General features: G+C 66.6%; 1 protein-coding gene across 13 annotated transcripts in view; it reads left to right on the plus strand.

The window, feature by feature from the left end:
• The first annotated feature begins 606 nt into the window (after positions 1-606).
• The window catches only part of BRSK2 (BR serine/threonine kinase 2), a 59,860-nt gene continuing 44,192 nt past the window's right edge, over positions 607-16,274 (plus strand). For 10 of the 13 annotated variants that reach the window (XR_005373514.1, XR_005373513.1, XR_005373516.1 and 7 more), the window contains exon 1: positions 609-761. Coding sequence is in view for 9 of the 13 variants with exons in the window: in XM_038563547.1 (XP_038419475.1) it covers positions 668-761 (94 nt within the window). In the remaining 4 variants the exon portion in view is untranslated. Of the gene's footprint in view, positions 762-16,274 lie in introns of all 13 variants that reach the window. The other 3 variants (XM_038563542.1, XM_038563544.1, XM_038563543.1) reach the window with 2 other exon arrangements.

A 16,274-nucleotide genomic window follows, 5' to 3' on the forward strand; every position in this document is an offset into this window, starting at 1 on the left:
CGCCCGGCCTCGCCTTGCAGAGTCCCGCTCCTACGAAGAGCTCCCCTCGGCGGGGCGGGCCGGAAGGCGGGGCTACGAGCCGGGGCACCGCTGATTGGCTGGTGCCGCTGATCGGCGGGCGCGGGAGCCACTCGCCGCCCCCGCTGCAGGCGGCTGCGCTCGTTCGGGCTCGGCTCGGCTCGGCCGCTAAGCTCGGCTCGGCTCGGCTCGGCCCGGCCGTTCGGCTCGGCTCGGCTCGGCTCGGCCGCTCGGCTCGGCTCGGCTCCGCTCGGCGGCTCGACTCGGCCCGGCGGCTCGGCTCGGCTGGGCTGCGCGGCCGCGGACTGACGGACGGGCGTGCGCCGGGGGCGCGGGGCGCGGGGCGCGGGCCTCGGCGGCGGCGGCGGCGGCGGCGGCGGAAGCCTGGTGCCCCCGCCCGCCCGGTCCTCTCCGAGAGCGGAGGCAGAGCCGCGGGCCGGGCCGCAGCGGAGCCGGGCGCGGGGGGCGGCGGCGCGGGGAGGCGCGGGGGGCGCGGAGCGAGCGCGGCCCGCCCGGGCGCCGCCGACCCGGCCCAGCGCACGGACGCGCGGACGGACGGACGGACGGACGCGGACGGACGCGGCCCCTCCCTGCCGCCGCCGCCCGCCCGCCCGGGGCTCCCACCTCGCCGGCGCCGGGCCCGGGAGCGATGACATCGACGGGGAAGGACGGCGGCGGGGCGCAGCACGCGCAGTATGTGGGGCCGTACCGGCTGGAGAAGACGCTGGGCAAGGGGCAGACAGGTGCGTGCGCGCCGGGGGGCGCGGGGGGCTGGGGGCCGGGGGAGCGGGGGCTCGGGGGGCGCCGAGGCGACACGGGGCACGGGGGGGCACCGAGGGGGCCGGGGACGCCGAGGAGAACGGGGGCCGGAGAGACCAGGGCTCCGGGGGGACGGGGGGTTTCTGGGAGACCCGGGGTCCATGGGGCCCGGGGACACGAGGGCGGGGGCGACCGGGGCCCGGGGACACCGAGGGGACTGGGGACAGGGATGGGGACCGGGCGCCGCGGAGGCGCAGGGGCGCAGGGGCGCAGGGGCGCGCAGGCCCGCCGCCGGGGAGGCCGTGCTGACTGCGCGCCGGGGGCGGGGGCGGGGGGAGGCCCGGAAGGAGGTCGTCCCGAGCGGGGAGCTGTAGGCCCGGCCCGCGGCTCCGGCCGGCGGTCGCGAACAATGGGCGGCTGGGCGCCGGGTCCCGCGGAGGAGCCCGCAGGCCGCGCGGCTGCGGTCGGCCGGGCGCGGCCCAAGGACACGCGGCGCGGACGGGGGCGCACGGGCCGGGCCGGGCCGGGCCAGCGCCCCTCGGCTCCGGTTGCAGGTGCGCGGCCGCGGCCGCATTGTGCGCCCGAGCGACCGGGCCCATTGTGCCGCGGGAGGAGGGGGCCGGGCGGGCGCCCATCTGCCGTCTGCCGCGGCCGCGCTAATAGGCGTGCTGCCCGAGCAGCTGCGCCCCGGGCCGCGCGCCCCCGGCCGCGACCCCCAACTCCCGGCGGCGGCCGGCCAGCGGGCAGGCGGGCAGGGAGGCGGCCCGCGCGTCTAGCGGACGATCAGGCCCCTTGGCCCGACTGGGACCTTCCCGCACGGTGGGAGTGGAGAGTCCCCAGGCGGCTCGCTGGGCTGGACAGCGCCTGGCACTCCTCTTAGCCTCTGTGCGCGCTGCCTGCGACACTGCACTGCCCCAGGGGAGGGACCGGGAGGCTGGTCCTGGCCGGATCCCGGATCTCCGGCCCTGGATCCCCAAACCCCAGCCTGTGGGAGGAGGGGGCTCCCCGGCTGGTCCCGGCTGTCTTTCTGGTAATCAGGCTAGGTCCCCGCATCCAGCTGGCCAGGCGTTCACAGAGTGGCTTTGTGGGAGGCTGGGCTCAGCCATTTTCTTTCTTCTCCCAGGATGGGCCTCTCCTAGCAGCCCAGAGGTCCGCTGGGCCTGACTGCTTACCCCTGTCTCTTTGGGAAGTTCCTCAGACCCCAGGCCAGCAGGGGAGGGACCGAGGGGAGGAGGAGGGTGCAGCCCTTGCTGATCCCACCCTACCGGTGCAGGGTGGGGGCCCAGGGGGGAGCTGCTCTGGCTGGGAGGCTGCAGGCCCTGCCCAAGCCCCCTGGGCGGCACAGAGGTGGAGCTAGAGGTGGTGTGAGGGAGGCAGGTGGTCCAGACCCTGAGGCAGTGGCTGTGACGGGACTTGGGGGGGTGGGGAGCTGTCCCTCTTGCACTCTGAGTGGACAGCCTCTGTGCCTACTGCTCAGGCCCCGAGGGGCCTCTGCTGGTAGGGCAGCGCCGTTGGGAGTGGGGTGCAGTGGCCCGGGTTCAAGGAGGAGGTGCCAGACAGCCGGTGTTCATCTGAGTTCAAAATATGCATGTTTCCTGCGAGGAATGACTGTAGTTGGTGAAATCCTCAGTGGGGGAGGGACCTGGGGCAGCAGAATGTGGGAAGCAGTGAAATAATCTAATTATCGTACCAATAAAATGTGATTATAAGGAAACGTCGTCGTGTGAGTGGTGACAGCAATGAATTATACGTGCGCCGTGCTCGCCGGCCTCCGTGCGCAGGGGCTGGTCTCCGTACTCTTCATCGAGTTATACTGTTGTACAGTTAATTACAGGAGGTTTCCACTGTAATTAACAGTAATGAATACAAAAGGATATGCCGCGCGTGTGTGTCAACAACACGTTGCCATGTGATGTTTAGGAGTAGCTCCAAGTGGCACATGGAGCCAGCAGCCTTCCTCCTCGGGTGCCTCTGCCCTTTGAGGGGAGTCTGCTTTGGTCTAGCTGAGGCCCCCTCCCCGGGGGGGGGGCGGTTCTGTCCATCCCACATTCCTTCTGGCTTCATCGGGTGCTGGCTTCCCAGGAGGACTGGGGGGGGGGGGTACTGTGCCCCTGTCTCTGTCCCCTCGGTTGGAGGGCCAGCTGGAGTCTGGTGGATGTGGGGCCTTGAGGCGTGGGGGTACCAGGCCTGGCCACCCGGCTTGCTGACTGGTCTTTGGCATCAGATGCCAAGAGAGTTGCAGTTTCCCAGGCCTGTCCTTTTGCTCCGGAGATAAACGTCTGACCTTATCTGGGGCTAGGCTCTCTGCCAGGAGACCTCAGCGGAAGAATGCACTTCCCAGTGCTGCCTCCCTCTCTGGATGACAGCGTGCCTGGGCCCTCCCTGTTCTTCACTTGCGCTCTGCCCAGGTCCTGGAACAGGGAAGCTGCGGCGGGCAGGGAGTCCTGGGCGGCCACTGGGTCTCTCAACCCATGTGCTCCGGGCACCCCGGCTGGCGTGTCCTGAGCCACAGCCTGCTGGGAGGTGGGCTCTGCCCCCAAGATGCCAGATGCGGGGATGAGGGGCTGCTGCCCAGTGTGGAGTGCAGATGTGGCCGGAGCATCCCCCTCCACCCAGCCCGATGCCCCTCTGGTGGCCGTAGGGTCCTGCTTGCCTTTTTTATTGAGTTTTTTCAGTGGCGGGTGCTTCTTTCTTGCATGTGTGGTGTTGGGCTCAGCAAGCGGGTTGTCACTCGGTGTTAGGCTGCTTCTTCCGGGACTGCTGTGGCTGTGGCTTCAAGGTCATCTTCCTTCTGGCTGGGCATTTCTGCACGGCAGCCCTCAGCGTCCTAGGGTCACCCGTGTAGGCAGCCCTGGGGAGGCCTGGGTCCCAGCCACTGTCATGTTTTCAGGTAGGGGGAGAGGTCTTCAGGACCTGCAGGGGGCCAGGCAACCCTGCATGGGGTAGAGTCCACTGCCAAGGCTCTGTCCTATCCCTGATGCGGGAAAGGCCTCTTCAGCTGGGGGGCAGCAGGCAGCTCCAGTGGGTACGGGGGAGGCCTGAGCAGTTCTAGGAGGACGTGTGGCGTACGCTGGGTGGCCTTCCAGCCTGTGTCCCTCTAGCCCTGTCAGGACATGGAGCCGGGAGGACCTGCCCCTACCAGAACTCAGCACGTGTGGACGAGGCTCAGCTCCTATGAGCCCAGAGGACCCCATGGGAGGAGGAGGTGGAGGGCAGCAGGCCCTGTGTGCTGTTTTCGGGGGGGGGGGGGGGCGGTGCGCAGCAAGGTGTGCAGCAAGGTGTGGAGCTCTCAGAAGCCCTTTGTCTATGGGTGGGATTGAGGAGGAGGGAGCTGGGGCAGGGCATTCAGATGAAGAGTCAGGCCAGCCCATGAGAGAAGGTGGGGCTGAGGGGCTCTTGGGCAGCTCACCTGGGGTGGAGCCTGGCTGTGTACCTGTGAGTCCTCCAGGGATCTTAGGAGAGTCCGTGTGGGGTGCTGGTGTCAGGCAGGCTGGAGGGGAGTCCTGAGGTAGGGGAAGCCAGCAAAGATGGGACAGGTGAGGGAGGGGGAGACAGGCCAACCCATAGTGATCCACGGTCCAGAGCTGGAGCAGATGGGGGCCCAGAGCCAGACGCAGGAGTGGGAGGGGAGGCTCCTGGGGCATCGAGCGCGTATTTGGTTTTAGAAAGTTGGGCAGAAGGCAGCTTGAGAGCCAGCGAGAAGCTGCAGGGCATGGGCCCTGGAGGAGGGGGTGGGAGGGCTGTCTGGGGTCTGCCCTGGGGGACTACTGGGGGCCCGAGGCCCAGAGAAGGGGTGTGGCCACAGCAGAGGGAAGGGAAGCCAAGTGGGGAGTGGGGTGGGCCTCCTCCGGCCACATGTGCTGGCTACTGTGTCTGAGGGCCGTCCGCTCCCACCCCCGGGAGCCTCCGCCCTCAGTGCAGCAGGCTTGCCTCTGCTGTCTAGCCCGGCTTCGAGCCAGGAAGCAGGCTCAGAGCCCAGTGCTCTGGTCAAGGGCAGCAGCTCCTTGGGGGTGGGAAGTAAAGCCCATCTCCTCACGACACAGACCCTGTTTAAAGTTCAGAGTAACAGGACCCTATTCTCAAGTAGTTGGGGGCAGAGCTCTAGGGGCCTGTGGGGAGCCCCCACCTGGCCTCCCCCAGCTCCCCCTGGAGCTGTCAGAAGGGCTTATGCGTCATCAGCTGGTGTCCCAGCAGCGACCCACTGGGACAGACACCCCCCACCCCTACCCCAGTCAGGCTGTGCTCCGGGAAGCCCCCTGCTTGGGCCAAGAACTGTCCCTGGGGGCCTGTCCCCGCTGATGGAGGGTAGCTCAGTGTGGAGGTTTCTGGGGTCATGGGCTGTTTCCCATAGGTAAAGATGGCAGGGTGCTGGGGGCGGCCAGAGGCCTAGGACCCTGGTCTCAGAGCGTCCCCTGCCCACTATGGTCAGCCGACGCTCTGAGCACCTCTGAGTTTTCACGGGTCCCGCCTGTCTCCCCACGGCAGCAGTGACGGCTCTGCAGGGACTGGGGAGCCCAGTGTAGCAGGAAGGACATGCCAGGCAGAGGGCACAGATGGGCAGGAGCGCGAAGGGGAAAGCAGGCATTGCCAGGCCAGCTCCCGCTGTTTCCCGCAAGAAGCGTTGAGGCCAGCACCCGCCCCTCCCAGGCCCCAGTGTGCCCAGGTGCCAGGTTGTCTCTAGAGCCACTTGGGTGTGGGGTGCTCCCAGCTGCAAGTGCAGAGGCAAGGCCAGAGCAGATCCTTGCGGAAGGCTGTGGGGTGACAGCCACCCAGGATGGTGTTTGGGGTAGAGGAGCAGCGAGGTGAGGGGCTTGGGTCCTGCCCCATTCCCAGCCTGCCTGACAGTGGCCAGGAGCATCCTGATACCCTCTGGTGAAGCGTGTGGGCCCAGGGCCTCCAGGGCTGGCTCCCTATGCTCCCCTGTCCGCCCCCCACCCCGCCCCGCCCGGAGCAGCCCCCTTAAGGACTTTGTAGGGCTGCAAGCGGGTTGTGCCAGAAAGCCAGCCTGGCCTGGGCCCCGCCAGGAGGCCTGCTTCTCTGGTTTTCACAGGTGTTTGTGGAGTGACCCCAGGGCCTGAATACGCACTGTCTGTGCCCTCTGTGCCTGAGCATCGGCCCTGCCCCGTGCCTGGCACCTTCAGTATGCCCGAAGCCCTCCCAGGTCAGAGGCCAGATGCTGAGCGGTGCTGCCTGCAGATGCGGCTCTGTGACTGGTGCTGCCCGGGAGCAGTCAGGGCACCTTTCTGGTTACCTGGTGCTTCGGTTTGGAGAACACCTGTGCCTTCAAGGCCATGGGACTCAGAGCTGGCTTTTTTGGGGATCTTGGGAGGAGGTGGCTGCTCAGAAATCAAGTGGCTGTGCTGGGGGAGGAGGCAGTGACCGCTGTGGCCACCCTGGTGTGTGGCTGTGCCTGGAGCTCCCCAGGCCCCAGAACCCCCACCCGCCCATGCCCGCCTCCGGTGGACAGCATCCTTGTGCCCGGGGGGTGCTGGCACTTTCTGGTGGCCTGTTGCTGTGCAGTGAGCGTCTCAGGGCACTTGTGCCATCAGAGGAGGCTTGCTGCCTGCCTGTGGCTCCATGGGCTCCCATCTTGGCTGATCTCTCCAGGTATGCAGGGGGTGCCCAGAGGGCTTTGTGGCCACCTTGGAACTGCATGGGGTGGCTCTGGGCCTGGATCCCAGGCCAGGGACAGTCTGGAGTCTAGAGCTCAGTGGCTGATGGACTTGGAGCCTCAGCCCCCAGCCTCCAGGGCAGGGTTTCCTACAGCTTCTGAGGTCACTAGGAGGGGCTCATCTCTTGTGGCCACTCTCTGGCAGGAGGACAGCAGGTCCACATCCGTTAGGTCCCATCTGGGGTCTCTGGACAGGAGGGACCCCCAAGGCTCATCAGGACTCTACAGAAAGTCCTCTCAGATGTAGGAAGGGCTGGTGTCTCCTGACAGCTGCTCTGATGGGCCCTTCCCTGGTGCCAGGTCGGCTCAGCCCCAGGCCCAGTGGGGGGAGGGCCCGTGAGCCAGGCCAGGGATGGCCAAGCTGTCCGCGCCCTCCCCGAGGCCTTGCCCTGGGGGTGCCGGCCAGCTAGTCAGGGCTGCCCCGGGCCAGCTGCCTCGGATGCTGGACAAGATGGAGGCTGGGCTGGGACAGAGGCCGCAGGGACAAAGCAGGGATTGTGCTGGGCCCCAGCCGAGAGGTGGCCCAGGCCTTGTTCTGCAGCCTCTGAGGGACCAGTGTTCTGGAGCCAGCAGTGCTCCCCACGGCCCCACGGCTGTCCTTCCGGCGGTTTCCTCATTGTGCCCCGGGACAGCAGTGCCTCCGGGTGGATCTCAAGGGTCCTGAAGCTGTGGAGCAGCACGTGACATCCCGGGGGTGCCAGCCTGGTGAGGACAGAGCTACTTCCCCAGGTGGTCACCACATCCCTGTCCACACAGGGGCCTGAGGCCGACCCCCACCCTGGCCTCCTGCAGGCCCTCCCAGTGAGCCTGACCATGGGGGACAGGAGATGCCCGGGGCCTGCTGGCCCTGGGCTGGGGGCTGGTGGACTGAGGGTCCCTGGGATTCGGGCTACCCCACCGTTGCCGCCCACGCTGGCCTCCTTGGTCCCAGGGTGGAGGTGGGAGGGCAGCCCACACAGCGCCTGTGTGGCCTGAGTGACGCAGCAGGAGCCGGGACACGTCAGGCTGCGGCTCCGTGTCACCGCCGCGGGCGGTCTGCGGGGGTGGCAGGAGGCTGCCTGGCCAGGAATGTGGCATCTGTGAGGGGTGGTTTGGCTCAGGGACCTACTGGGTAGCTACGGGCTTGGGCCAAGGGTCAGGACGGAAGGGGGTTGGGGAGGCCACACGTGGTGGCCCTGGGTGCTGGGGGTGGCCGCCTGGGAACCTCATGGGTCCCTCCCCGTGGCCAGTGTCAGCCTGGACTGCAGGCCCGGAGGCCAGAGCGGAGGGGCCGGCCTGGGCCAGCCTGGCGTGGTTGAGAGCTCACCTGAGCCCTGGTAGCTGTCTCCCTGGGTAGGAGGCCTCCCACGGGGGCCGAGCCAGGTGGGACGGTGATAGAGGTGGCCGCTGGGTGAGGCAGGGTTGGGGTGAGGAGGCAGCCCTGAGGTGGGACCCTCGCTGTCTGGGAGCTGGGGGCCAGCAGCAGACAAGGCTGTCCTTTCCAGCTTCCGTGGGTGGTGACAGTGACCTCAAGCTAGAGCCCAGGGCACAGGTGGTGGGGGGCGGTCGGGAGCCAGGTCTGCAGAGGCCGGACAAAGCCCCCCCCCCACTGTCTGGCCAGGGGCCTGGGTGTAGCCTGGGGGCCTCACTGAGCAGCACCATGGGCAGTACCCCAGAACTTTCTAGCCTCTTTGCCCTTCAGGGTGTGAGGAGCCCCGGGTGCCTTGGGACTGCTGAGATGTGTGCTGTCGGTGTGACCCCGAGGCCCTCCCTTGTCCCTCCCTCCTGCATCCACTCCTGGCATGGTGTGTGAGAGCCTGGAAGGGTCAGGGCCTGCCTGCCTGCAGGAGCCAGAAGGTGTGGGGTGTTGTGACTGTCCGGGGTCCCCGGGGTCAGCAGGGTTCCCACCGGGTGTTCAGTGAAGAGCTCACATTGTGGGGCCAGTGTGACTGCATGGGTTGTCTGTCGTCTGTGTCCTTAGGTCCTCGGTGCTCCTCGTGTGTGACACTGGGTGGGGGTTGCAGCCAGCTTGGGGTTCGGCAGGGGGCCTGGTTTGGCCACTGTGCCCAGTGTCCCCCTCCAGCCACGTGCTGGCCATGGTGCCAGAGGGGGCCCCTGGCCCGGGCAGGGGACTGTGGGGAGAAATGAGGACAGAGGCGTTGCTGCGTTTACTCATCCCCTTGGCAGGTGCGATGTTCGCGGAGCTCTTCTAGGGGAGAGAGGATGGGGACTGTGGCAAGCCTGGGCTGGGCAGCTGTGCCACGCTGTGGGGTGCAGGGAGCAAGGGCACTGTCTTGGGGCCTCGGAGTGCTGGCTGCCCCAGCCTGGAAGCTCTGGACTGCGGGGGGCTGATCCGTCCCTTCCCAGGGCCCTGCAGGACCAGCGTGCCCTGTCCTGCTGCCTCTGCCCTGGGGCCTGCCTGCAATGGGGCCCCGCGCCGGCTCCCAGGACTGCAGCTGGGGCTTCCACACACGGACATTCTTAGATGCAGAAGTCAGGGCAAGGGCCCCCAACCCCGAGAGCCCACCCCAGCCTCAGCGACACGAGGCCCATTTCACCCCACACCCACCCCTTATCCCACATTATTTGGAGGCAAGCCCCAGACACAGTTTAAATATTTTGTGTGTGTGTCTGACAGAGACTCTAAAAGCGCAGCACCAAATCAGCCTCTGAAGTTAGCACCGATTCCCCAAACCGGCAGAGATCCAGCCAGATGCGAGATTTTTAACTTGAAGTGGCTGTTTCTCGGAGGCTGAGCCTCCACTGCCAGCCAGGTCTCTGCAGTGGGCGTGTGGAGGCCAACGGGGCCCTGGGCCCAGAGCCGTGAGGGTCTGCACTCCTGAGCCCCCATAGTGCTGCTGATGCTGGAGGGGACCAGAGGTGAGGAGAGCTGCATGCAGCTGTCCTGTCCGTGCGTGGCAGCAGCTTGGGCTGCATTCTCCGGCCCCCGAACCCTCCAGGGTTGGTGCTGGTGGTGGGGCAGTGAAACACGGCTCAGCCCTGCCTGGGGCCATGGATCTGCCCCGGCCGGAAGCCTCCCTGCATGCCGTGGGCACAGAGGGACAGGCCCAGTGGGGCTAAGGCATCTGGAGGAGCGCGGGTCATGCAGGGTCATGCAGTGTCCTCCCTGGTCCTGCCTCTCAGGCCCCTGGCAGCCACAGGAGTGTGGGCGAGAGAGATGCCCTCCCTGTGTGAGCTGCGCCTTCTGCCCCCCCTTGTGTCTCGCTGGGCCCCAGCTCCACACCAGCACCCCACCCCGGCCGTGTGGCCCTCTCCTTGCATGCCGGCTTGAGCACTCCCTGCTGGCCTTGGGCACGCTGGAAGGGCGGATGGACAGCAGTGTGTGCAGTGGTCAGAGCTCGGGCGGGGTGGCCACGGCCTTGCCCACCGCAGGCCCACGTGCCAGCTCTGTCCTCACTGAGCTGCTCTGCTAGCATGCCTGGCCTGTGCCTTCCACATGTGACCCACTAGGAGCCGCTGACGCCTGCCACCCCCGCCTGGTGCTAGGGCTGCTCGGGGCAGTCGTGCCCCTCCTGCCCCGTAGTCAGGGCTCACGTTGTATGCACTGCTGTATTCCCCAAATGTGCGTGCCCGTGCTGCTGGGCCATCGGACCCGGGTCGAGGTAACCCACCACCTCCGTGCACAGCATGGGCCGCCTGGAGTCCCTGTGAGCCCCGTCCCCGGAGCATGGCCTGACCCCCGCAGGACCACTGGGACCCAAAGGGGGGTGGGGTGCGGGTGGGCAGACTGGTCCACGCCTGCAGCCTGCAGTTCCCCCACCACGCCCCCCCTTCCTGAATCTCCAGGGGGAGCAGCCACAAGCCCTCAGTCGTGCCCCCGGCCTGGGTGGAGGGCTTGCTGGCCGTACCCTGACCCTGGGGTCTTGGGACTGGGAGAAGGCGCCCTGGGCCCGTCCTGCAGGGCCGGCGGCGGGCGGGGAGCTGTCCAGCGGGGCTGTGCTGAAGTCTGCAGCTTCCGCCCGCCGAGGGAGGCTGCGGGGCCGCTTGTCCTCAGACCTCTGCGGCGGTGGGAAGGGTCCAGGTGTCTGGCAGGCTCCTGCACCTGCCTCCCAGCCTCAGCACCGCTCTGTGCTGACAAGCGCTGGGGGGTGGAAGCCTCCTGGGTGCTAGACCTGCTCAGTGGAGGCTCCCAGGGGAGACCCCAGCCCCCGGTCCCACCAACCCCTGTCCCTGCAGAAGGAGCTGGTGGCCAGGTCTCCCGGAGCTGCCACTGACTCTAGGGGCAAGGGGAGGGCCGAGGCCTCACAGGGTCACGACCGTCATTGCCACCGGTCCTCCCAGGCTGTGGGCACGATGGAGCCTTCCCTGGCTCTGGAGCTGATTCCTGGTGACTTCCCGGAGCAGCCCCTGGCCCCCCTCTGATATTTGCCTTGTATCTCCAGTGGCAGGTTCCCTTGGAGGTGTGTGGGGGTGGCAGTGCTGCGAGGGTACAGAGCAACCCAGCGGACCTTGACCAGTCCCCTGGCCCGGTGCTCTGGAGTGTGTGGACGCCCCACACCGTCGAGGCTCCTCGGGAAGGAAGGCTGGTCTCCATCGGCCAGTTATTACCCCTGCCACCCTCCAGAGTCCCCTTGTTACAGGGGGTCTTGTGGCCTGACAGTGGGTGAAGTGCTGGAGTTTCTGCGAGACGCTGAACCATTGGTGGACGGCCTTGGGTTGGCCAGAGGCGCTGGGCTGGGGTCAGGGCTGTGCCTGCTTGAGCCCTTCACCTGGGGTCACAGATGTGGGGGTGTGAAGGCGTCAGGTTATCAGCCTCCCATGTCCCGGCCTCCCTGGCCCATGGTGCACCCTGCCCAGCTCCCCACCCAGTCAGCTCCTGCAGCCCCCTCCTCGGGGCTGGCCCCTGGAAGGAAGCCAGGGTCTCAGTCCCAAGATCACCACCCTGGGCTAGCCGGGGTGGGGGGTAAGGCGTGGGCATCTCCCAGCAGAGGCTGAGAATGAGGCAGAGGAGGGAGTGTTTCCGGTTGTTGGAGGGATGCTGGGCTTGGCGGATGGCGAGGGGTTGATGCTGGCTTATCTCTAAAGAGGCGGAGGGCTTGTCTCAGATTGGAGGTTTGCTGACTCTAAACCCCAAATCCCAAGGGATTTATAACTAATCATAAAGTGGCACAGATAGAACATCCTCCAGCAGATGCCACGGAGTGACCGAGGGCACCTGCACACGTGGGCTGTGCTGTCCTGGCTGGCGGAACACATGTATCGGGGGTGTGGTGGGGGCTGGAGGGGACCCCAGGTGGCACCAGTGGCCCAGGGTCTTCAGGGGAGTATCCCATCAGATTCATTTCCAGCTTTGCTGTTGGCCCGGGGAGGGGTGGGGCATGCATCGTCCTCAGTGTCCACAGAGAGCTGCTGTCCTGGATGCTGCCCTGTGGAGGTGGGGACAGGCCACATCCAGGCGTCCCCCTCCTGGGTCCCTCTGCCCGTGGGGTGCTCAGCTGTTCCACAGCTTGCCTTTGGGGTCAGCTAGCCATGGGCCCTCTGACCTTGGGGCTCTGCATCACCATGTACTGCCCTGGTGTCTGCAGGGGTGGTATGTGGAGCCCAGAGGGGTCGTTTGGGGGTCAGTCACTGTTGTCCCTGTTCAGAGGCCCAGAAGGGTGGCCAGTCCCCACCCCAGGCCACGCCAGCCTCAGTCTACAGATCACTACCGGGATCACCTCCTTGTCAGGCTGATGGTGCTGACGCCCCCTGTTGGGAGCCAGGCTTGGGGCAGGGGTGGGGGTGGCAATGCCCAGCAGGGGGATTGGACGCAGGGGCACATCCAGCTGAGGGCTGGGAGAACAAGCCAGAGCCAGCTGGCCATGCGGGTTTCACTCACTGCTCCTTGTGTCCAGGCATGTGCAGTATCCTGAGTCAGCCCAGCTGGTGGCCTCCAGGTGACAGTCCTGGGTGACAGCCCTGCCACAGCCCCAGGGGCTCAAGCAGGGTCCTGCCCATCTGGCTCTGCAGCGGGACCTCAGGGGGTGGCGGTGGGTCTCTCTACATGTCCTTGTCCTTGGCCTCTGTGTGGCTGGCCCTTCAGCAGCCTCATAAGAGCCCCCGGGGGAAGCCAGGGCCCCTGCCCTCGAAGGCTGGCAGCTGTGGGTAGGCCCTCCCCAGGCCCCGACTGGCCAGCTCCACAGTTCCATGCTGGGCCTCAGGGGCTTGCTGCTGTGGAAAGTCCTGGCACACTAGAGGGCTGCAGGCCAGCCGACCCCTCCCGTGGAGGCACTTCTCTTGGTGCCCCCAGAGCAGAGGCCAGCAGCCCCCCGAAACAGCATGGGTGTGCAGGGGAGGTCGTCAGCTCCAAGCAGGCACAGGGCGGGTGTGGACCAGGTGTTTGGGAAGCAAGATGCCCTGTGCCTCTCCTCCTCTGTCTGCTCAGGAGCCCAGGGCAGCGGGGGCAGGCCTGGCTGTGGGTCGGGAGACACAGAGCCTGGAAGCCCCGTGCCGCAGGGTGAGGTCGGGTTCTCTGCCGTGTGTGGCCTCAGGACAGGTGGCCTGCGTGTGGGGATGGCCCTTCACAAACCAGGCCGGTGCCCAGGGGTCCTGCATGGAGACTGACTGGCAGGTTTCCAAGTGCACAGAATACATGGGTATGTGTACGTGTGTGTGTGTGTGTTTACGTGTGTTGAGTGCCTTGCCTGTCCCCGGGCCCTGGGCAGTGGGTGCTGGTGGGGGTGGGCGAGGCGTGTAGGACAGGGCCTGGCTCGGGCGGGGCTCAGGAGGTCAGGGTGCTGGCCCGGGGGTGCCGAGCAGGGGTCCTGGGGCCAGGGGGCCACAGGTTGTGTCGGCGGCACGTCAGGGGAGGGGCTGCTCTTTTCCGGGGACCCCGTGCCCCTTCTTGCCATCTGGGCGGCAGATCCCATCACCCCAGGGCCAGCCCCAAGAGGAGAGGTGGCAGGGTGGCCTCCCCCCCACCCCCGCTCTGTGACCGGGGACAACTCTGGGCAGGTGGGCCTGTCGAGCGTGTTCCGGGGCCTCGGGGAGGGTGACGCGTGGGCAGGCGGGTCTTTGCCTCTCCTTTCTCTCTCCTAAGGAGCAAGCTGCCCACTGCCTGCTAAGCAGATTCTATTATTACCCCACGCCGGAGATTACATCCTTGCGGAGCCTGTCCGGGGATGGGCAGGCTCTCCGGGTTCCCTACCCCGGCTGGCCGGGGGGCAGGGCAGAGGGCCGCGGGTCTGCTCCCCGACCTCTGCAGGAACTGAAGGCAGGGTGCGCGGCTGGCTGTCCGTCTGTCTGGGGAGCACATCCCCCAGGGCACCCGAGCACGTCTGGGTTTGCCCCCATGGAGGTTGCCTCCTGGCAGAGGGGCCTGGGGGGAATCCCGGTCCTCTGTGCTCACCCAAGCCCAGCCCCAGGTTCCCTGGCCAGCCTTGGCCACGTGGGGGTGGCCCTGTTTGTCCCCATCCCAGCCCTAGTGCCCTGGCATCTGTGTCACGTGGGGGCACAGGCCACCAGCACCTGCATCCGCCCCCAGCTCCTCTGGGGTATCTGTGCCTTGGTCCAGTGGAGTGAGGCCAGCACCCAGTGGGTTCTGGGTGGTAGGCTTCCGTCCTGGCCTCCTTTTCTAGGTAGAGCTGCCGGGTCCGGCCCAGGACCCCTGAGCCAGGACTGGTCTCCCAGGGAGAGTCTGGAAGAGGATGTGACCCACCCCATGAGCAGGGAGGGGGCACAAGCTTGTTGGCCCCAGAGAGTGGGACACGACACCATCCTAGTTTGGGGAAACCATGTCAGGTACCTTTTAAAGTGCAGATCAGGTTTTTTTTTTTCTTTTTAATGCTAAACCCCAAATTGACCACGTGCAGAACGGCTCCGTGGACTCTGCTCCCTTGCACATACTGACTCAATTTCTTGTGACGTCACCACAGACTGGTCCCACTTGGGGGACAGGAGGCCCCACTGCCCCTTGGGGGTCCATCTGCCCTCTCGTTCCTTCTGCTCCAGCCTGCTGGGCTGCGGGACCCCTGTGTCTCCAAGGCCACGCTGGGCAGCCCTCCCGGGCCAGGCGGGTGGGCCGTGCCTTCACCTGCCTGACCACAGGCACGCGGCTTCTCTGTGTTCTGTGTCATGGAGGCTGGGGACACAGCCAGGGTGCTCGTGGGAGCCGGGACACAGGCAGATGGAGGGTGCCCGGCCTCTGGTGCCGGCTCCCCCGCAGCTCCTGCTTTATCGGGGAGGTCCTGTGGCTTCTAGGAAGTATTTGCAGCCCCGGCGCAGCCTGTGGGCGCCCCTGGGCCTGGCCCTGTGCCCGAGGGTCCCCCAGCCCTAGCAGGTGTGTGTGGAGTTGGACAGAGCTGTGGCTGGCCACCAGAGGCAGTGGGGGTGTGTGTGCGCAGTGACAGGTGGTGGCTGCCTTGGGCTCCCCAGGGTGGGCGGGCCCCTGGGCCTGGCGGGAGGGCAGCTGGCCCCTGTGGAGAAGGCACGGAGGGAGGGCCTCTGAGCCTCAGTGGAGGGTCGGCTGAGGTCTGTGCGTGCTGCTGGGCCCCCTCCCCAGAGCCTGGGCTGCCGGCTGCCCACCTCTCCTGGCGCCCCCTCCTCCTGGCACTCAAGGACTGACTCAGGTGCTCTGCCCACCGCACCCCTGTCCCTCTGCTGCCTGCCCCACCCCACTTCCGCAGTTCCTTGGAGTGGACTAGGTGCTGCTGGCTGCCAACAGGGCTTCCTCCTGCCATGCCCTGGTGTCCACATGGCGGGTGTGACCCTGGCACGCAGGGTCTCTTGTGTGCCAGCCCCAGGCCCCAGCCCTTGCCCTCTGCCGCCTGGTCCCCGCCAGCCTACCCTCTTTCCGAGGCCCTCCTGCACCCCTACCTGCCTCTAGCCTGAGGCACTGGCAGGTGACCCCCATCATTAGTCCCTAGTCCTGAGGCTTCCAAAACTAGGACAGTAGCTTAAAAAAAAAACACGATTTGCCAGATTGAATTTCTGAATAGTTACTGGGCTTAATCAAAATATTTCACTGGGCTAATTTTACAGTATTGAGTTGAAAAACCAGTTAGTAAAAATCTCCTGTGGTCGGTCGTCTGCCACCGTTGGAACGGGAGACGCAGATCCTGCTCGCCTGCCCCTTCGAAGGCTTGTTCTGCCCGGATTTCCCAGGATGGAGAGGGCGCAGGTTCTGGGCAGGGGGGCAAAGGAGGGGCAGCAGGGGAGGGGCCAGCTATCTGCTCTCGCTTCACCCAGTGTAGCCCCGGGACTGATGGTTTCACAGCTTTCTGCCCCTCAGATAAGGCTGGGGGTCCCCTGGGGCATCCTGCCCCCACCTGTCCACAGGGCTGTGGGCAGAGGGGCATCAGGGCCCAGCTGGGTCGCAGGTGGTGGGCACCCCCTCACTTCCCCTGGACTTCCCACCAGGCAGGGGGCCCCGTGGTTCTCAGTTGGGTCTTCAGGTCTCTGAGTGCCTGGGGCTCATGCCCATGGGGTCCAGAGCTGAGTGCATAGTAGGTGGACACCCTTTGGGGATGCTGGTGGCGGGTGGGCCCTCTGGGGGAGCCCCGGCCTGGAGGTAGGGACAGTGATGCTCCACTCCAGATGTCAGCCTGGGGCATGTGGCTAAGGAAGGAGAGGCCCTCGTGTCTGGCTCCCGGGTGAGTGGCCATCTGGGGGTGGCTCGTCGTGGGGGGGTTGTCTTGGGGGGGCATGGGGAGGCAGGGGTGTCTCATCGCATCACATACCCTGTTAATCTAGCTGCCTCTGTGGTCGCCGTGGCAACCGCCCAGCACCAAGCCAGTGACTCTGAAGAGGGGATCCCCACTCTCTTCCCACCAGCCATGTGCCTGGGTCCTTCAGCTCAGGGGGGAGGCTGCAGGCTCCCTGCCCTTCCCAGCACCCTGGGCATCTGGGG

The sequence above is a fragment of the Canis lupus genome, chromosome 18, assembly GCF_011100685.1.
Source record: "Canis lupus familiaris isolate Mischka breed German Shepherd chromosome 18, alternate assembly UU_Cfam_GSD_1.0, whole genome shotgun sequence".
Taxonomy (NCBI): Eukaryota; Metazoa; Chordata; class Mammalia; order Carnivora; family Canidae; genus Canis; species Canis lupus.